Genomic DNA, 22482 nt, shown 5'->3' on the forward strand with positions numbered 1-22482 from the left:
AGTCGGTCCACTCCCGGTCACTGACAGCGGGAACAGGTACGTGCTGTCAGTAATGGACTACTTCACTAAGTGGCCCGAGGCTTATGCCCTCCCTAACCAGGAGGCAGAAACTGTGGCTGAAGCTCTACTGGAGGGTATGGTCTGCCGTTTTGGGACGCCCCAAACCATACACAGTGACCAGGGGCGGAACTTTGAGTCACGAGTATTCGCCGACCTGTGTCATAGACTGGGTGTAAACAAAACTCGCACCACCCCCCTACACCCGCAGAGCGATGGCTTAGTAGAACGCTTCAACAGGACCCTGATCCAGCAACTGGCCATCATCACTGCTAAACATCAACGCGACTGGGACAAGCGCCTCCTGCTCGTGCTGATGGCCTGTCGGTCCGCCGTCCAAGAATCTACAGCCTGCACACCAGCCCTGCTCATGCTGGGTAGAGAGCTCCGCACCCCACCAGCAATGGCCTTTGGCCTCCCTCCTGACACCCCAGCTGTGCCCCCAGGACGAGAGTATGCCAGGAGACTGCAGGACCGCATAGAGACAGCCCACGACTTTGCACGCGTACAGCTGCAAAGCACAGGGGCGAGGCAGCGCAGAAACTACGATCTACACTACAAGGGCCGCCACCTGGAACCAGGGGAGCTGGTTTGGGTCCACAGCCCGCAGAGAAAAAAAGGTCGTTGCCCCAAGCTGGACAGTGACTGGGTAGGCCCCTGTAGAGTGTTGGAGCGTCTAGGGGAGGTGGTGTACAGAGTACAGCTACCCCCACGTGGCAGACGAGTGGCCATACATAGAGACAGGTTGGCCCCCTACCACGGAGATGCTAACCCCCAGCTCCCACACAGGCCCTCACAGACCCCCCCTAACAGCCCCCTCCCAGACACTATTCACCCTGCATTCACTCAGCGGGAGGGGCACCGGGCCCTACACACGCCCACAAATGGGCACACAGACACACATTCGGACATTCCCACCTCACCCCTCTCCCCAGTGCCACTCTCTCCCACACGTGTTATGGCGGTGCCTGCTCGGCCCCAGAGGCGCCGGCCCATCTGAAAGACTTTGTTTAAAGTTGTTGTGTTGTGTTGTGTTGTGTGTATTTGTTGTTCCCTCAGGGTCGAGGAACTTTGATGCGGGGGGGTAATGTAGCGACCGTGCTATGCGTAACCCCGGGCACGCTCATGGTTGGCAGCCTGTCGAGAGGGGGGTGGGAACCCCCGAGGAATATAGTCTACGGTTCGAGGAAGTTCTGCCTCTTTGCGTTCTGGGCCTGACACGGGCCGCTGTGTGTTACATGCTGCATTGTGTGCTTTGTTCAATAAACCAGTTAATGAAACTCTGGCTCTTGGTAAAACGCTACAATATATTGAACAAATTCAGTGTAGCATGTCTTATGTTCATCTTGTGCCTACTATGTCTGCTTTGGTCTATGCTTTTTGTTATGTCCTTGTTGTGTGCTTTATCTCTGAAACTGTATCTATCTGTTGCCCTGTACGCTATGTTTTTCTCTTGCCTTTCTTGCTGAGTGTTGTGCATTTGTGCAGTCTGGTATGGTGTTGCAGATGTCTTGCCATTTGATGAGTTCTGTTTGTCTTGCTTGCATGTTTTTGTTTTGTCCTGTATATTTCTATATCTGCATGGTTATGTCCTGCATGTTTTTATGTCTTAATCTTTCATGCTTTGCTATTTGTGGATATGCTGTCTTTTGTGATTTGTTTGTTTCTGTCTGTATTGTGAGTCCTATATAGTGTGTTTTGCGTTTATGCTGCTCTCTTGGCTAGGGCCCACTTGGAAAAGAGGCAACTGCCTCAATGTGACTACCCTAGTAAAATAAAGGAGAAATAAAATTAGTGAACGTGCTTGCAGATTCAAACATGCGCTCTTCCTCCAAGAAGAGGCGACTCGGAGCTCAAACACGCGCGACAGCACTTTACCAACCCGCGCCTTGACGTGCAGCTGCAGTCTACTTGGAAGCAGCGGGGAACATAGCATACGCGGAGTTAGTGGGGGGGCAGGGGAAGCACTGCCCCCCCTGGTGGAAACGGGTAATTGCATTGTTTCAAAAATTTGTGAAATACGTCTGGCATGACCAGATATTTTTAAAATAATTGAAACAACACAAAACAACAATAGAGAACGGGAGCAGCCAGTTTTTCTTCTCTTGCGATCCTTTACATTGAAAAGTGACATTACGGCCAACCTGACGCAGGACGCAAAAAACGCGAAAATTACTGTTGCACTAGTATGGACATCTTGCCGTGCCAACGTTGCAATAAAGGTTGCCTAAATGCCATGTATATAAATGTCCTGTCAGCTTACTAATTGATTTTGCGTTGTGTGTAGATTTGGACTTTTTATTCCACTTTGTTTAAACAGCAAAGTGGCAACGCCTTGTTCACCTGTTTAACTGGCTGGTGAATGTGACGCGCGTAGGCCTGGCTAGATTACCCTTTTAGTGCATCTAGGCCTACTGATCGATGTGGATTACTTTTTTTCTTGTCATTGGATTACAGCAAAATATGAATATTTTTTTTCTTAACATGTCTTAACGTAATGGCGTGATTGCGCTTCGTTTCTGCTTTTGGAGAGGCATCAGACTGTAGGTGAACACTTCCTTTGATTCTTGGAGTTCTCGCTATGATTTAAGTCTGCCCTGCACTCAATAGCCTACAGTTTACTTACTTTGCCTTTGTAGAATCGAATTTGAGTTTTCAATGACTCGTTCTCCTTAAGCTAAGCATGCATGAACCGATGCATCTTGTTATTTCAAACTCCACTCTGCTAGGTGGCTCGCATGCCAGCAGCATTCTTGAGGCGTCGGAGGTTTACCAACGTTCCACAAGCACAGCTAAGCTAGCTGGCATCCGTTACACTAGGCTATATAGTTCGTTTTTAATAGCAAACAGAAGTGCCAAGATGGCAACAGGTCATTACATTCTTTAATTGACAAAATATGATTGTACAAAATATTCAATCAATGTGGGGCAAATGAGGCTAGAGGCGGTGGATTAATTTATCAAAAGTGAGCAGCAACTCTATGGGCTAAGCCCCGAATGTTTTCAACTGCTAGGCGACACCCCTGTCTATTGCGTTTCAAGACAACCGTGCTGCATTGGATTTCATGAGGACGAATTGTTAAATTGTTACAATGTAATTATATATAGGCTATCATTATTTAGCATGTTTGTTTTCTCCATATGTGCTCATGCGGTGTTCCCCAGGTGGTAGGCCAGGTCTCAGCTGCTACAATTATTTATTTATTTTTTGTCTGCCCCCCCTGGCTCGAATGTCAAACTCCGCCTATGGAACATAGGACCCTTTTTTTCAAAAAAGGGTCATAGGACCCGGGGAACATAGGGATGACCCCGTTTGGAATGAAGTGAATGGAGTCATTTTAGGTACTACTTTTACGAGGTCTGTAGTTCTGTCAAAATGTATCTTATCGTTGAACAGACTACATGGTTATCTTCCTTAGACTTCGTAGATGTAGTTACTACAATTTGGAAGCGAAATTCGAAGTGTAAATATGGTTTTAATGTGTAAACAGAACAACCGCGATTTTGCAATGAAGTGAATGGAGTCATTTTAGGTACTACTTTCACGAAGTCTGTAGTTCTGTCAAAATGTATCTTATCTTTGAACAGACTACATGGTTATCTTCCTTAGACTTCGTAGATGTAGTTACTACAATTTGGAGTCGAAATTCGAAGTGCAAATATGGTTTAAATGTGTAAACAAGACGCCTGATGTTTATGAATGGGCACAGTATTATTGTGTACAGTAATGGGCTATCAGTAGTATGTAAACAGTTCATGTGTTATGTGATTTACATAAACTAGTAGCCTAAACAACAGAAATGTTAAAAGCTGGTATTGTGTTTCCTGAATTCTTACATTCAGGCATTCAAATGAAATGTAATTAAATAGCATATCAATCATGCAACAATGCAAAAACAATGAAACTGTAGGCCTAATTATATTTTACATTAGTAAAGCAGTACTCTGATGTGCATGCTTTCACAAACTTTTGTGAACAATCTTAGCACTTTAAACATTGACTGTTTTGAAGTGCATGTATAGCAATATAGTATAAAAATAATAATAATTATGATATCATTACAATTTGATGGGGGGGTGGGAGGAGGGGGTGGGTTCATGTAGGTGGGCCCTATGACCCCAAAGTATGCCTTGACTGGGCCTCAGGTCAAAGAAGTTTGAGAAAGGCTGATGTAGACGACAAAGCAGCAAGGAGGCGTCGTGTGATCATTTAAACAAGTTTTATGACAAGGTCGATGAGGGTGGGAAAAATCGTACATTTCTGTGCAAACTTTGCCCGCACTTCAGTCACATTCAGTCACATTGTCTTTTAAGAAAATGCAGTCCATTTTTCAGTTCCAGCAGCCAACAACCTCAGAACTGACCCTTCAGGCCTCTCAGGAGGCGCTGGCCTTTAACCGCAGCCAGAAGAGAGTCAGCAGAAATTTGATTGCCTTTAAAAAATCTGACTTCTTAAAAAATCTTAAACTGGCTGCATTACGTGATTATTTCTGAGATTCTGATACGTTTTTAACCATGACCTATACACAGTTCTGGTTTGAAAATGTATCTCTTAAAAAAATCACTTTATGCAGTCAGCTTAAGATGGCTTACTAGCAACTAACTAATTACCCTAGCAACAACCTAGAAACCACCCCTGTAATGTCAACCTAGTGACCACCATAGCAACCAGCATAGCAACCATGTTATTTATGCGTTTTAGCTTATTGGATGTTGCGTTAATGCAGATAACTTTTGATCCCTGTGCCCGATTTTCATAAATGAGGTACCGTTGTAATCCTTGGATGAGGCCGAGTTTAATGCCACTGATCAAACCCACTCTTGCAGTTCCTCGGAACCGCGATTCTAGTTTGTATTATCATTAAACAAGATTAAGGTCACTCTTAAATGTTTGAGTGTGCGTGTGTAATAATTAGTCCCTATTGCCTTATACACGGGTTTCCCGTTTACCAACAAAACTAGATGCGCGCGCAGCCGCGAGGCAGAAGACGCTTGGTGGCCGTCCACAACGTTATAAACTTAACCTAAATAGTCGGCTGCTGTAAGCTACAATCGGATTTTTTTGTATACCCCTGTTGTCTCAATGATAATAACATCTCATTTCAGACTATATTTCAAAGTTTGACGTTCATTTGGATTATTAATATAACATCGTATTTTGTCATTTTTGGCGAAGACATGCATTCCGTTAGGGATATTGAACATATTTAACATTCTCTAGCCATCGTGATTTCGAATTGGTGCAGTTTTCAGCACAAAAACTCATTTTATTCTTTTGCTCTTTTGCATTGCTCTATGCTGTTCTGTGGTGCTTTCTGCCTCTTGGTTGCGCACGCATGTTTTCGTGACGTTCCATAGAAATCCATGTATAAGCTACCTTATAATTACAATGTCAGCTTGCTTATCCCTTTACCTGCACTTTTAAAATTATTTCCATCAAGCTACATCAAACCATTTTCAATCATCAGTTGCTGCCTGCCTTTTAAAACATACTATTTAGTGATCTAAATCCATTATGTAACTCTGCTGCGGCTGAACGACAGTCTGAAGCGCACACTTGGTGTCATTGGATTTCACACACGTGTAAAAGAAAAGCTAACTTTTATGCACAAGCTACGTTTTGCACAAGCTACGTTTGATACTTTTTCTCTATGTCTAAATGTTCACTCCTCTCACGTCTAATTTACATTTTACAATGCAGGGACTGTAACTACAGATATACTAGTAATAAATCATTACTTTATTTAGGCAGAATAATTTCGTTGTGGTTTCCAAGCTCATTAATGTTAATGTTAGCGGTCTTCCACTGATATTCATAGCATTAACTAGCTTTGTGGTTAGCTAGTCTATGTTAGCAATGGATAACGTCATACTGCAAATTGTAAAACATACGCTTTCAAAATAACAGGCCGGGGAGAGATGATACGTCTCACTGCTATAACTGTCACGCTATTAAGGAAATACATCTTCAGTCACATTGTCAAAAGTTAAAAGGACAGACAGTCAACTACACTGTAACAACGTAACGTAATTACTAGCTAATTCCGCTTCACTCTCGGCTTATTTAACAGCAGCAAAACTGGACATTGTTTTCACGAATTTTGTCATGCTTATTTGAGTTAAGAGAACTGATGGGGATGTTCTTTTAATTGTTATTTCAAGCAATGTATGTCTCGTGACCAAATCACCATTAACACTCACTGATGATCTCACTCGCGGATAACTGGTTCTCTCTGCCCGAATCTGGCTGGATCAGACTAGGGAGACAGCAGCCTAAGGTTTTGCTAAGAAGCACACATCCTGTTTGATTGTCTGGATGGGAGACGTTAAAAATTCAAAATAAACCCCCGAGAATATACATATATATCGCTACTCGCGATAAAAGGTATAAATCCCTACTCGCGATGGGAAAGCATAATAACACAAAATAGCGTGATGGTCTCTTCACATTAATACATATCGCTACTCGCGATCTCTTGACATTGTAGATGCTTAAGCTTAGAAATAAATCGCTACTCGCGATGGGAAAGCATAGCACAAAATAGCGTGATGGTCTCTTGACATTGATATCAACAATACTCGCGCTAAAAGGTAGGCTTGCCTGCTCAAAGTGAGTAACACATACATGAATTAATCATCAGCATTGTATTATATTTTATAATAATTTTATAAAAATAGCAGTGGATGAAACAGTTATTTGTTGATGAGTGGTTGTCAGAGCAGGGGCACAGAAAAAGCCTTGAATTATGCCTTAAATTCAATATCAAATTCTGCAGTATTAACCCTGTGTGTGTGTGTGTGTTCACCACCTCCTAGGACACTGTACTCGCCATGTGTTTCATGCTGCCCCCCACCGTCTTCATGCTACCAGCCCCAGCTACCCGCCCCAGCCCGATGCCAACCGCCTTGTGCTGCCCATCACCCCCCCCTACAGCATCTTTAAACCTTTAAGAAGATGCTGTATGCCATGGACACTCCACAGAACAATGTAGCTGTGTACAAAGTTGTATCTGTTGCTGTTCATTCCACTCATTTCCTTCAATAATGGCTGATGCTGATGTGTTTTATACCTACTTCTGTTTCTCTGTCCTTATGGTGCATAGTTAGCCTAGAAATCTAGACGCACCCTAGCGGCGGCAAATTAATTTGCTCAGCTTGTACGTCTAGTATCGAACCATAGGAATTTCTATTGGCTTAACACCGTGGATGACGGCCAATCACAGCGCTCTATTTCGTTAGAGAGTCTTAAGGCGGGCTTAACAGGATAACGACATCCTGCGACGGTGAACAACAAGGAAGGTGGCTATGGCAAACGAAGAGCGGTTGTTTGAATCGGCGTTGGCGTCAACTTTGGAGGAGTTGGACTTGTGCTTTTCTTTAAAAAAGTAGATCAACACAATGCACTTAAGTCATTCCTTTCGAAGAAGGATGTATTTGCCGTTTTGCCGACCGGATACGGTCGTAGCGCTGGCCTATTGCATGCCTAGGCAGTTTGAAAGACAATTCTCTGCCCGCCCCTTGGATTAAGCGAGGTGAATGATTCGATGCCAGACTATACATGTCAATGATATAGGATGGCCCGCCAGGCTAGTTCATAGTAGCATTTTAGTGTATGCTTGTATTACTGCTCATAGTAGTAAAATGTAGAAAATGTAAAGCCATGTTGGATGTTGTCTTTTTTTCTTATTGGGGGGTTTGGGGGTATTGTCGTCTGTGGTATAACCAAGCAATAAACCGAACTGACCTGTATTGGCATAATCAAATTACACAATGGAATTATTATTGGAAAAAAAATGGGGGGATTGTCGTCCGCGTGGCACCAGCAGGCCTCAAACCGAATTACCTATTGACCTGTATTGGCACAATGCAATTACACTGTCAATGCAAAAGTTGTTAGGCTAAGAAAACTAAAAAATGTCTATCTCCCATATCGGTGTCATCTGTTCATCAAAGGTAGGTGAACCGCATTCTGAAAAAACATTGGGGGGATTATCATCCGCGTGGCACCAGCAGGCCTCAAAGCGAATGACCTTTTGAATTGTATTGGCACAATGCAATTACACTGTCAATGCAAAAGTTGTTAGGCTAAGAAAACTAAAAAATGTCTATCTCCCATATCGGTGTCATCTGTTCATCAGAGGTAGGTGAACCGCATTCTGAAAAACATTGGGGGGATTGTCGTCCGCGTGGCACCAGCAGGCCTCAAACCGAATGACCTATTGACCTGTATTGGCACAATGCAATTACACTGTCAATGCAAAAGTTGTTAGGCTAAGAAAACTAAAAAATGTCTATCTCCCATATCGATGTCATCTGTTCATCAGAGGTATAGTGAACCGCATTCTGAAAAAACATTGGGGGGATTATCGTCCGCGTGGCACCAGCAGGTCTCAAAGCGAATGACCTTTTGAACTGTATTGGCACAATGCAATTACACTGTCAATGCAAAAGTTGTTAGGCTAAGAAAACTAAAAAATGTCTATCTCCCATATCGGTGTCATCTGTTCATCAGAGGTAGGTGAACCGCATTCTGAAAAAAAAATGGGGGGAATGTCGTCCGCGTGGCACCAGCAGGCATCAAAGCAAATGACCTATTGACATATTTGTGACCGATGTTGACCAACAAAAGTTCTTAAATCATACACAAACCATTAAAACATCCATATTTTCATTGATTGTGATACACAGAGGTGTGTTGTGCTGAAATAAACCCAATTTCACTTATCTTAGATGCTGTGGGAATTTTGATGGACAAAAAAGCTTCAGAAACCGCCATTTAGAGAGCATATTTTTGACAAATGTTGATCAACAAAAGTTCTTAAATCATACTCAAACCATCAAAACATCCATAGTTTGAAATAAAGAAATAAACACAATTTCACTTATCTTAGATGCTGTGGGAATTTTGAGGCCAAGAAATCCTCAGAAATCGCTGTTCAGAAAGCATATTTTTGACCGATGTTGACCAACAAAAGTTCTTAAATCATACACAAACCATTAAAACATCCATATTTTCATTGATTATGATACAGAGAGGTGTGCTGTGCTGAAATAATCCCAGTTTCACTGACCTTACCTGCCATGGCAAGTTTGATGCAACGGACATACTCAGAAACTACAATTTAGATACCCATGTTGGCCAGACAGGCCTAGGTAAGTGTCACACCCATTATTTCCTGAAATGTCAACATGTGGCACATATTTCAATACAGGGAATGATAACAAACTTGTTTGTGAAATTTGAGACCTCCAGCTGCTTGTATGTTGTCAGGAGGCGGAGCCAAAGATTGGAAAATGTAGATTTCTAGGGGGCGCTATAGAGTCTGTGAATGTGTGAGTTGTGATTTTACTTAGCTCATGTATTGTATGTCATACATAGATGTCACATGCCAAATTTAGTCTGTCTATGAGCTATACAAGTTAGAAATGCTAACCCTAGGTTTAGATAGCCATAATTTGCATAGGTCAGACAGGCCTTGATAGGATTACATCAGTTAATTCAAGATAGTGCCAGCATGTGGCACATATTTTGATACAAGGGATGATAACAAACTAGTTTGTCAAATTTGGGACATCTAATGGCTTTTGTGTTGCCAGGAGGTGGAGCCAAATATAGGAAATATTGGATTTCTAGGAATTGGATTTCTAGGGGGCGCTATAGAATGTGAATATTTGACATGCGATTTTACTATAAACTCATATATTGTGTCATATACGGGTGTCACCGCCATATTGAAGATAGCATTTTTTTAGTTTTGTCAGCCTAACAAGTATTGCGTTGACAGTGTAATTGCATTGTGCCAATACAGGTCAATAGGTCATTCGGTTTGAGGCCTGCTGGTGCCACGCGGACGACAATTCCCCACATTTTTTTTCAGAATGTGGTTCCCCTCCCTCTGATGAACAGATGACCCTGATATGGAAGATAGACATTTTTTAGTTTTCTCAGCCTAACAACTTTTGCGTTGACAGTGTAATTGCATTGTGCCAATACAGTTCAAAAGGTCATTCGCTTTGAGGCCTGCTGCTGCCACGCGGACGACAATTCCCCAAATTTTTTTTCAGAATGTGCTTCCCCTCCCTCTGATAAACAGATGACCCTGATATGGAAGATAGAATTTTTTTAGTTTTCTCAGTCTAACAACTTTTGCATTGACAGTGTAATTGCATTGTGCCAATACAGTTTAAAAGGTCATTCGCTTTGAGGCCTGCTGCTGCCACGCGGTCGACAATTCCCCCAATTTTTATATTTTAATGTCATTCCTGTCCCTCTGGTGAACAGATGACCCCCATATTGAAGATAGACATTTTTTAGTTTTTTCAGCCTAACAATTTTTGCGTTGACAGTGTAATTCCATTGTGCCAATACAGGTCAATAGGTCATTCGCTTTATCTCCTGCTAGTGCCACCCAGACGACAATTCCCCAATTTTTATTTCAGAATGTGGTTCCCCTCCCTCTGCTGAACAGATTTGACCCCCATATTGAAGGTACCTTGCACCTTCTCTGTGCAAGCATCCTCTAACCTGGCCTTTTTAGGAGGCTTTCCTGTCAAGGCGAATGAGAGGATTGCTCTTTTATTTTTCAAAGACAGATGCAATGATTAATGCATTCATGGCCAGGATATAATTATGCAATATGCCAAAATTTTAAAAGTGACCTATAACACCGACTATGCAATTCACTTTAATTTATTTAGCCTACTATTTATTAACTTTTATTTATTTAGTGCTAATAAAATGATTAAGCCTATTTGGAGAGAGAGAGAGATGTTTATAGCCTAAAGCAAGACTTAAAGCAATAAAAATGTATGTGCCTGAAGTTATCAGACATTTATGAGGACGTCATATATACTGTTGTTTCATTGCCTATTTTCAAATCTTAAGCATACCAGCTCACGCCTGAATTTAGGCACGGTGCCTGAACACTTTAAGCCTGATAATGTGACAATATGTCTGTCATCGTGTGATAACGAAAATATGACTAGGCCTAGACTGTTCTGGGGGTCGTTTCTAGAAAGCATCGTTTGCTAACTTGCGTCGCAACCTTGGTAGTTCGCTCCATCCTTCTTGGATTTGGTGTTTCTAGAAAGGGTAGTTCGAACTCTCAATCGCAAACAAGGACGCAAAGTTTGGTCGTTTGAACTACTGTCCCTAGGCAGTCGCACTTGTGTCGTTCCTTGGTAGTTCCTTGGTAGTTCCTGTTGGTGTCTGGAGCGCCTAACCAAAAATCACAACCGCCTAAGCAAAATTTGCAAAGTGAATGTTTATCTCGTGACTCAATGATTTATCTATCCTGTAGCTTAATTTTGATTAAGACGCTGCTCCCCTACTTGGCTCATTCTTGCTATTTATGTTAATTAAAGTATTGCCTTGCTTTTAGTATTATAATCTTCACAGTCCCTAACAACAGTAGTGTTAAATGGTGTAGTGGCTAAAGCAGATGACTTATTATCCCAACGTTGTAGGTTCGATTTTCTTATGATGTGAGATTGTCCTCTTGCTTCTCGCTACCTGCAGGTGAACTAGTGTGACACGTAGATTCAATTGTTTTTGACTGATGTATAGTAACTATATACATAAATATGTATGGTCAAAACCTATTGTTGTGTCTCGTAGACCTACTCTTTCTCAGAGATGAAAAGAAGAGATAGGATGCGAACTCCGGCCGAGCGCACAGTGCACTGACGCGTTCCCGTTAAGCCACGGGACAGTTGACAAGCTATGGGATACCCATAGATTTGTCCAGGCTATATAGGCTATTTTTTCCAACATAGATATTTAACACAAATAATGACTCATATTGGTCTGCTTAAGTTAACTGTTTTATATGCTTGCAATAGGTTTAGGTTTTGGCTGATGGCAATGACAGTGCCAGCATTAATCACTCGGTTTAGATTAGAAAAATGTCGACATAGGCCGTGACAGAACATTTCTAGGGGGTGGGGTATTACACGTTGCCACTGTTTCCACCAATGATATGTATGGCTGCATCATCAACAACGTTGTTGGAACTAGTGTTCGAACGTCGGAGGTAGCGAATTGCGACACAGGTACGATGCTTTCTGGAAACAGGTGTAACAGTGTCGTTGTTTGGTCGCAAGTTGCGTCGTACCATGGTGGTTGAGCAACGTCGTTGCTAACTTTTCTAGAAACGACCCCCAGCAGGTGTTGTCGGTGAACAGGCTGTAGCTATTGGATAAGTTCAGACACTCATGAACAACTGATGCAAATTATCTGGGAAACATTTCTCTAACAGCAGTCAAGTTGTCATTGTTTGTGTCAAACAATTTGTGAATTTGTTGTAACATTAAAAGATGACTTAGCCTAGCCCTAGGCCTATGCTCAAAGTGATGCGCGAAGCTCCAGTGGGTGAACGAAATTTTCGCGGTAGCAGAATCACGCAGATTCTGCCCAGATACAGTAGTGCTATTTTCTGATTGGCTAATGTGTAGGCCCTTTCTTTTTTTGATTGGCTGATAAGTGGCAGAATCGTCTAAGAACTCCAGGGAGACGCGCTTGATGCCTGCGCAGCCATAGACATTTGGGCGCTGCAGCATATTAAATATATCATAAATATTTTTTCTGCCTGAGAAATACAATGTGTGGCGGGAGTGAGTGACTAAAGACCGAAATGAGTGACTGTCACGCACGCTCAATGCGTGACACTTGAGAGCCCTGAGTCTTACATAGGCCTACATTCATTGTGAAAGTGATCAGTTCTCATGCATATTATGAGAGAAAAAATAAGCAGTCAAGTTTATTTATATAGCCTAGCACATGTAATAGTGAGGTCTTTCAAGGACACCCCTCCGTTTGACTTAGAACCAGGCTTGCAGGGTGCTTGCGCAAGTCTTGAAAGTCTTAATAAGTATGGAATTTTGAAATACTGTTTTCCAGACCTTGAAAAGTTTTGAATTTTGTGTGAAAGTCTTAATAAAGTATGGAAAAAATTTTTTTTACAGTATGCTCAAAGGCATTGTGAAATGAGAAATAGTAAGGTAGGCTATAAAACTGTAATTTTACTAACTGGTCACGTACTGTATTAGCCTAATGGAATGATATCCAATCAACGCTTGCTTAGCCCAGTCTGGCACATTTTCGTGATGTCACTGCTGAGGTCTATTGACACATAGCTAACCTAGTGGTCAACAAAAATGGGTCGTTGCGTGTTTTCGAATTTATGGCTACAACACCCGAAATTTAAAGACTGGATTGCACCGGACCCTAAATCAAACACAAAAGCATATTGCAAATATTGCGCTAAAAACATTGACATTGTCAGCATGGGAGAGGCAGCACTGGTGAGCCATCTTCAAAGCAAGAAACACTCAAGTCTGGCAGCCAGTGTATTGACATCACCACCAGCGTCCAGCTTTTTTCAGTCAAGAACTGCTCCACAGTCCAGGTAAGAGAGCTTGTAAATGCACGTAGTCAAAATACTGTCGTCAAAATATCCAGAGCTCGTTTATTATGGTTCTCTGGTGTAACGTGTGCGACTAGCTGAACATACTAAGCGGCTATGCTAGCTGTAACGTAGCCGTTAGCTATAACTTAGCAGTTAATTGTATGGTAATATTTCAGTTACTAGTTCATTAGTAATACGGTTTTTGCGAATAGAACGCATGTTCAGTGACATAAGCTTATCTTTTTGCCACCCAGTTTCAAATGGTGAGGACTGGTTTGATCAGAAATATTTTTAGGCTATTTTGAATTCACCAGGGTTTAATCAGAAATGGAGGATCTAGTGTTAGCAAAGGAGACTAGCTACCATACTGTCCTAGATTGTTACTATCAGTGAAATCGTTTCAAATATGATGTGCCATTTTAGCACTATGATTTTGTAGAATTCATTTGTTTTGGTGTGTGTAGTTTCAGCGATTCTGAAAAGTCAAGTCTAATTTCGCAGAATAATCAAGTTGTGGTCTCTGGTGCCATCTTGTGGATTAGTAGGAATGCTTCATGCAAGTAATTTTCACAACAGTAATGTTGATTTCTGTAGACACAGGAATTCATCTTATATGAGAATAATATTGATGTAATAAAATATTAGCAAAATTAATTAATACCAAAAGTAATATTAAATTACATGTTATGATTATTATTATGAATACCAATCTTTTTTGATTTGGATTTATTGGATTTGTTTGCAGACCAAGCAGTAACAGGAACCAGTGATCATTTTTGTTGTTATGTTGACGGATGCAATTTTAGTTTCATTCGGTTTCCGTTTTGTTGGCTGGCAAGTGTTGTATTTGCGGAATATAAAGTAACTGCAAAGCTGGATAATTAACATTAAAAATGTTGCCTAGTTTGCCTCCAATACAGTTCATTCATTTGGTATTGTTTAGATTGCTTTAACTTATATTAGAATTGTTTTATTTTTGTAAACATCATAGCGTAATTTTTAAAATAAATATTTATTTGTTTCAGCGCGTCAGCTAGTACTCCTGCCCCTGCTTCAAGTGTGACTGCATCAACTGGAACTCCAGCATCTCCTGCAACCTCCTCAATAGCAAGTTTTATGCAAGGCACTGAAGTTCTTACTGCTGAGATTTACTGGGTACTGGAGCTGGTAACCAAACACAACTCATTCAAGAGCTGCAATGGAGTCAGCAATGTCTTTCAGTTGATGTTTCCAGACAGTGGTATTGCAAAAAAATTCACATGTGCTGAATCAAAGGCAGCATATCTATCCTCTTTTGGAATTGCCCCACACTTTAGGTCGATTTTAAAAGCAAAGATTAGAGCTTCAGATAAATATGTTCTCTTATTTGATGAAAGTTTAAATGACAATCTTCAGAAAAAGCAGGTGGATATCCACATTCGCTTTTGGGATGGTGATGAAGTTAGGTCAAGATACTTTGACTCACAGTTTATAGGACATGCCACTGCAACAGAGTTGCACACGTGCCTTCAAAAGTCCTGTGAGGCAGTTGGAACACATGGAATCCTTCAGCTATCAATGGACGGTCCAGCTGTCAACTGGAAGGTGTATGACATGTTAACGGAAAACATTGAGCAGGAAACAGGCAGCAAATTGGTGAATATTGGTAGCTGTGGCCTCCATGTTATGCATAATGCGTTTAAGGCTGGAAGTGCAAAAACCAAATGGGGGGTCGAGCAGACACTCAGTTCTCTTTTTTGGCTCTTCAAGGATTCACCAGCGAGGCGTGAAGACTACTCAAAAGTCACTGGCAGCGATGTCTTCCCAAAGCAGTACTGCCAACATCGCTGGCTTGAGAATTTGCCTGTAACAGAAAGGGCAATAGAGATTTGGCCACACGTTCAGAAGTATGTGGCTAGTGTTAGGGCTAAACAACTCCCAGAGCCTAAAAATAAATCTTTCTCTGTCGTTGCAGAAAGCTGTGATGATCCATTGTTTGTCACCAAGGCCAACATATTCCTCTCAATTGCTAAAGAGTTCCAACCCCTTTTGGAGAAATACCAGACTGACAGGCCAGTATTGCCCTTTTTTGGACAGGACCTTTTCAAACTCATTACAGATCTTATGGACAGATTTATCAAAGAGGATGTGATGGAGCAGGTAACCTCTGCTGATAAGCTCTTCAGTGTTGATGTGACTGACTGTGGAAACCACAAAGAAGCAGCAAAAGTGAACTTGGGATTTGTGGCTGATCGCATGCTCAAGGACTTAAAAACCAAGAAAAAGGTGTCAGAGAAGCAGGTATTCACCCTTCGCTCTAACACAAAGACATTCGTTCAGGCTGCAGTTGCAAAATTACTTGAGAAATGCCCACTCAGATATTCTCTTGTTCGAAATCTGGGCTGGGTGGACCCTACACAAATTGTTCAGAATCCGGACAAGTGCAAACGAAAATTAAAGGTCTGTCTAGAGCGCCTTGTGAGTGCCAAACAAATGAAAGAGGGAAACTGTGATGACATCCTTAAACAGTTCAGTGACTTCTCTACATACTGTAGAGCTGATGAGGAGTTTGTGACTTATGATCCTCAGTCCAGACTGGATTGCCTGATGTACAAACATATGGGAAATAAACCTGAGTGGAAAAACTTGTGGGATTTGGTGAGAAAGGTCCTCTTGCTGTCTCATGGACAAGCATCAGTTGAGCGTGGCTTCTCTGTGAACAGAGAAATAGAGGTAGAAAATATGAAGGAGAGAACACTTGTCACACAGAGGATCATCAGTGATCACGTCTCTTATGTTGGAGGTTTGACAAATGTCTCCATTACAAAAGAACTTCTCCTCTCAGCATCATCTGCTAGACAGAAGTACCGGTCTTTCTTAGAAGATGAAAAAAAGCAAAGAGAAGACGTGCAGCGTGGAGAAAAGAGAAAGGCCCTCTTAGAAGAGGTTGATGAACTAAAAAAAAAAAAAAAAAACGAATTGAGTTGAACATCAGTGGCCTCTTGTCCTCCGCTGATGATTTGGCTGCCAAAGCGGAGCAGCTTGGTCAAGTACCATTGATAGCCCAGTCAAATGCTATGAGGAGGGCTGCCAAAGAAAAGGAAGGGGAGCTAAATGATATCCAGAAGAAACTGGATTTGAAGTTAAATGAAATAAAAAATTAGAGTCTTTGCCATACGGTGCAGTTTAGTTTTTGTTCTAACCAAGTGCGTGTTTTGTGAGTGTTGTTGTGATACAGCTTGTTCAGAAGTTAAAATGAAAACATAAAGATAAGTTCAGTCATGTCAAGGACAGAAAAAAATGATATGTGAGTGAGACTGAATTCTACATACATTCATCCATCCATTCATGTTTTTTTATAGATAGTTTTGTTTTTGTGACACTTGTTTGATGTGAAATTCATGTACTTGTGATTTTCATGTTTTGAAACGTTTTCATCAGTAAAAGCATAATTTACTGTGAATAATGCATTTGTTCATTGAATACTAGCCTATAAAAATTAACATTTCTAATAAACACAGTTGGTACAATCTCAACCAATGAAGTAAGGAGTAGGCACACAAGTATACAAGTACATAAAGTTAAGGTCTTGGGAAAAAAAAAATCAGTTTTAAAAAAGTCTGGAAAAAGTCTAGAATTTTAATTTGGAAAAAGAGCAAGCACCCTGGGCTTGGAATTTCACCATTTTAGGGGCAAGGCCTTCAGTTGGGCATATTTGGTGGGGGGCACAAAGCCCAGACAGCAAAATATATTTGGTCCAGATTTGGTCCAGATCTTCATTAGCATTTGGCGCAGATCCTCTAAACGGACCTGCCCCGGGGTCATTTCTTCCAACGGGCCAATACCGGAACAGGTTGGAATTACGGATCAGAGACAGATCTGGGCCAGAACTGGCCCAGTACAGTTAATATTGCCATGGCATTTCGTGCGGATCTGGCCCAGACTCATATTCTACATCTGGGGCTCATCTGGCCCTGGTCTGTGATTCATATTTAAGCTATCAGACAAAGACCCACACAATTTGTAATTTTCAAAATAGTTTTTTATTTTAAAAAGGCAAAAGAGAACACTGTGTCCGCTAGCCTAAGTTTAGGCCTAGACCTACTACAACATAACACAAACCAATATGTGAAATATAAGGCTTATGTTGATAAACAAACTCCGCTAAACGCACTGAAAGAAAATGTCATGTTAAAGCTACATTGTGTATTTTTTTGAGTTAATTCTAAGCAAAAACCCTTTTGTTCTTTCAAAAATATGTGCTCATTCATGTGTAATTACTTCCACTTACTAATCAAAGTATTCTCGTAAGTGTAGAATCTGCTATTCCAAATACATACGCGCGAGTCGCGCGATGGCTGAATCCATGTTGCGCCTCCATCTTTGAAATACATTCGCCAACGAGGGACATTCCTGGAAATTCAAGCTTCGCCTTTCGCGCTTTTAGGCTTCACTCAGCTGCACCGTGACGTATGGCAGGGGGAGATTAGTCTACTCCTGACTGCCGGCAGATTTGAAAGGTTGTTGAAGATGGAGGATCACACATATTCTCGAGGTCATGAAAAGGAGTCACCAAGGAAGCGAAAACGAGAATTAAAAAGACAACGCGACAGGAAAAACAACAAGACCAAAGTAAATATTGGAGTGGCTTTTCCAAGATGGAAAGAGCTCATGAGGAGCAAGGATTTCAAAAGGGACGCCGAAGTTGCCTGCTTTCTTCTCGACAGGTAATTCGGCCTATTCGTGTAAACCTATACAGTCTATGGTGTAAATTCGAAGTTTTACAGTTGCTTGGCTAACTATAGCATAACGCTAGAATGACGTCTAGGATACTTTTCGCGTTGATGAAAAAGGATTGTCTAGGCTATAACATAAATCTGTGTGCTGTGACGGATCAAAGGGAAAGGGCACTGTAAATTGTAGCCTAGTTATTTTTCATTGCTTTTGCTTTGTAGCCTACACAATGTATCCTAATCTGATAATGCTGGAGTAGCCAATTCCAAGGGTGACGTTTACCTCCTCAGGCCTGTCCTGTAGTCTTATTAATTTTAGACGTAGCCTACTAATTACTAGATTGTCTGAAGGGAAAGTTTTTCACCTGTAGCCTACACCTGGGAATGGGGGAAGGGTAGACTAGTCCATTACACTTATGAATGGAGGAAGGGTAGGTCATTACACCTAATGGGGGAAGGGTAGACCAGCCAGCCCAGAGACTGATCGATCAGACTGAGGGTCAAAGTCATTATCATGCAGAACAATACAAAACTGAACTGACAGAACTGTTTTGATTGAACTTTAGTCAATTTACTATATGTATATGAGGTGCATCTACCAAAATACATTTTCTTCACTGTCATAAAATGAATGCACTTTGTTTGTGGTTTAGTGAGACATTCAAACATACTGCTCTTTTTTGTCCAGCTATGAGAGAGAACTTCGAGCAGTCACATCAACACCACTGAAAGGAAAGCCCTCTAAAGTATTAACTCCAGCAGTGTCCAGCATCTCTAGTGGGACAGACAGGTCAGTCACTGCATGAAAATTATATTTTTAATAATTTGGTGTTTACCATTTTATGTACTGTCATATGTTGTGAAACACTCTGCTTATTCATTTCAGAGATGAGCATCTTGGCGCAATTGCAGAAGCCCCTGAAATTGAGAGCCTTGAACAGAGGTAACCCATCAATGCTCATAATGTCTATATCCTAACCCTACATGTGTTCTCTATTGTATATTTTCATGATATAAGCATTTATATATATTTTTTACAAAGCCTACATGACATGAGCATCGCGGAGGAGGATGTGGATGAAAATGTGTTCAATGACCCCATGAACAGTGTGTAAGTAGTACACCCTATAGACATACCGGTATGTTACTATTTGTACTGTGTGGAAGTTCTTTTTTTCTAAATATGTTATTTCTTACAGAATCGACTGGACAGATGAAGGATCTGCATTCCATCAAAGAGATGATGGAGAGAGGGATGACGGCTCCGACGAAGAGTATCTTCCACCAATTTCTATACGGTGTGTGCTCATCTGTTGTTACTTGGCCATATTTTGTGTTGTGTTTTGTCATACATTTTTACATGGTGCCCGTGTGTTCTGCCTCCACAGAATGGGTGGAGCATTAAAGGCAGTGCAGACTGTTGACCATCTTCCTGTAATTGGGCTTGATGAAACTGTGCATGACCTTTCTGCTCATGAAGACCCTACTGACGAGCCCTTGCCCAGTGTTGAGTTGCCCAGTTACCCAGACCCTTTGAAGGTCCAATGTGTAGATGATATCATCTGTGTCCGAGCGGCAGTGTTGTATGAGACCTGCTTGAGGCAGCTTGTCACACTAATGAAGCTGCCGGTGGACAGATGTACAGGTGTTCTCAGGACTGGTCTGGTGTGTGATAGTGTTGCCCCCTTTCACATCAACATCACTTATAAGGGCACGGCAATGATTGCGGAATGGGTAAGTCCAGGCAGTAACAACATAATACAACTGGTACTGGTAGCAATACCAAGCACATTTCTTGTGACAGCCAGTGTTGTATAATTCAAATCCATTTATCAATCTTCTCTGACTTTTAGATATGTCCCAATGGACATAGCCTGTGGAGATGGAATTCGCAGCCTGTGATGAAGTTTGGGATGCAAGCTGGGGATTTCCTTCTATCCACCAACATTTTGTTGTCGGGGAACAACTATGGGAAGGTTTCCCTATTGTTTAAATTCATGAACATGGGCATGGTGAACCCAAACACATTTTGCACAATCCAAGACACATACTGTGTTGACGCAGTCAAGGAATACTGGGAAGAAAGGAATACCGAGGCCATCCGTCGCCTTCAAGGGAAAGACGTTGTGGTGCTAGGTATGTTGAAATGGTGCATGTATAAATTACTTGCAGCAATGACATATGTTTATTATATAACCTTACTACGAAATATGCCTGGGTTTTTACAGGGGATGGCAGAAATGATTCACCAGGGCATTGTGCCCAGTACTGCAGCTACACCACGATGGAGCTTGACACCAAGGAAATCATTCATGTAGCAACAATAGACAAGCGGCATACATCGTGGAACTCCAACATCATGGAGAAGGAGGGATTTATCCAGACTGTGGACAAGCTTTCCAGAGAGATAAAGCTGGTGGAGATCTGCACAGATGCTCATATCCAGATTGGAGCCCTTATGAGTAAGTGCTCCTCTGATAACATATATGAATACAAATATTGCAAAAAGAGATGTTGTGAAATGCTATGATTTCCCACTTCACAGACCCAGACAAAGGCAAATACAAGGACCTTGGAATTCATCACAGTCTGGACATGTGGCACGGTGCCAAGAATCTGGCCAAGAAACTTGCTGCTGTAAGTTTCAAGACTCATGGGAATCATTGGCTGTAGTTTACTGTTGGGATGAAATATGCATTTTCTTAGCTCTCCATGGACAATTTCTGAAATACCTCAGTATTTTGTTTTTATTTCCCAAAGGCAGGGAAGGTGAAAGGACAGTCCATTCTCCTCCACTGGTTGAAGGACATCGTCAACCATTTTTGGTGGTGTTGCAAGACTGCTGACACCAAAGAGCAGTTCCTTGTAAGCAGGATTGTTATTGTACTGATTGTAGCTGGTAGCTCCCACTATATCTATATATATATTTGTACTATGGGGACCCTTTTCTGTATAACAATTTGTTTTATATATTATGTATTATATTTGTATTTTTTGCACAGGCACTTTGGATTGGCATTTGTCACCATGTCTGCAACATCCACACGTGGCAAATGGGAAGCTGCCAACACAGCGATCTGGGAGAAGGGAAGGAGTGGATCGAGAGAGATTCTAAGTCTCACAAAGCCTTAGTGGACATTGTTTTCAACAAGCGTTGGCTGAAGGATGTCCACAAATATCTGCGTTTCAGGTAAAGCATGTAACATTGTACACAAATTGTGTGTGTGTATGTATGTATGCACACACTAATGTGGATGTGTGTGTGATTTCTTTTCTATTCGAACAGATCAACAGCAGACCTGGAGTCATTCCAGAACCATGTTCTGATGTATGCCAGTAAGCGCTTTGCTTTCACTCCCCCGGTTTATGAGGCAAGAGTTCTGCTGGCAGCTCTTGACTACAATTTCCACTGCAACAGACCAACAAGAACTACATCTGAGGGCAAACAAATGTAAGTTTAATACATGCAGTATTGTCTTGTAAAGTAAACCCACAGGCACACAGTGGTTTGGGATTGGTATGTGCTCTCCAGTTTGTCAGTTGTTGTAATGAGTAATTGACCTGTAATAGTTTACCTTTGTGCCATTACAGTTTCCGAAGACTGTACAACAAACATGCAAGACGATACAGCTTGTACGCCCTGAAATCTGAGAAAACATATGAATACATCTCAGAACTGCAGGGGAAAATTATAAACAAGAGACTCACGAGTGGAGTTGGGATGCCTCGAAGGAGGAGCCTTCGGCCCAATGACCCAAGAAGACTTCGTGTCGTCCCCCCTATACCTCCACCCCCTATATCAGAGCTGATGCGGACACAAGTCAGCAGAGGTCTTGGTATGTGATGCACTTGCCTTTGCCTGTAACTCAGTCTAGGCGAAATAGCACTGTACAGATTAATAACAATATGTTGAACTATAAAATGGTGTGTATGTCTAATGGCACCTCATGTCTTCCACAGGAGCAGCTTTCCAGGAGGCTGCGCATTTAGAATGATCCCTATTGCTGGTCCATGTTGCTTCAAAGGCACCATGAAAAAGGAAGGGTGGTGTAAATGGGTGTAAATACCATAATTTGTTACTTTCTGTAAATAAATATATATTGCAAATAACATTATTGACCATGTTACTGTCATTTGGTGTTTCAAAAGGTAAATTACTACAGCTCCTTTTTTATTATAAGTTTGTGGATGTAATGTATAAGAAATACAGCATGAATGGTCTCATAACAAAAATATTTTATTTTCATAAAAGCAAAATACACAGCAACTTGGGATCGATCACTTTTTTTATATTACCCTGTCCTAGA

The 22482-nt window shown here is 41.5% G+C and overlaps 1 protein-coding gene across 1 annotated transcript; it reads left to right on the forward strand.

The window, feature by feature from the left end:
* The first annotated feature begins 20534 nt into the window (after window positions 1–20534).
* Window positions 20535–22233, forward strand: LOC143133594 (uncharacterized). Its single transcript, XM_076293343.1, has 7 exons — window positions 20535–20637; window positions 20721–20812; window positions 20936–21040; window positions 21178–21365; window positions 21462–21626; window positions 21767–22011; window positions 22136–22233. Exons 1-7 carry the CDS (start codon window positions 20535–20537, stop codon window positions 22168–22170), a joined length of 933 nt encoding a protein of 310 aa, XP_076149458.1. The 3' UTR covers window positions 22171–22233.
* The last annotated feature ends 249 nt before the right edge of the window (window positions 22234–22482 follow it).

Source organism: Alosa pseudoharengus, unplaced genomic scaffold (assembly GCF_046254945.1).
Source record: "Alosa pseudoharengus isolate Yale_2024_CS ecotype anadromous, Long Island Sound unplaced genomic scaffold, YU_APseudo_1.1 YU_APseudo_1.1_scf_2, whole genome shotgun sequence".
NCBI classification, from domain to species: Eukaryota; Metazoa; Chordata; class Actinopteri; order Clupeiformes; family Clupeidae; genus Alosa; species Alosa pseudoharengus.

Bases quoted from the DNA above. Each gene is read 5' to 3' on its own strand.
- LOC143133594 (XM_076293343.1), top strand. From the start codon at position 20,535: ATGGAGAAGGAGGGATTTATCCAGACTGTGGACAAGCTTTCCAGAGAG. The intron at 20,638-20,720 runs GTAAGTGCTCCT...CCCACTTCACAG, and splicing joins CCAGATTGGAGCCCTTATGA to ACCCAGACAAAGGCAAATAC. The intron at 21,627-21,766 runs GTAAGTTTAATA...GTGCCATTACAG, and splicing joins ACATCTGAGGGCAAACAAAT to TTTCCGAAGACTGTACAACA.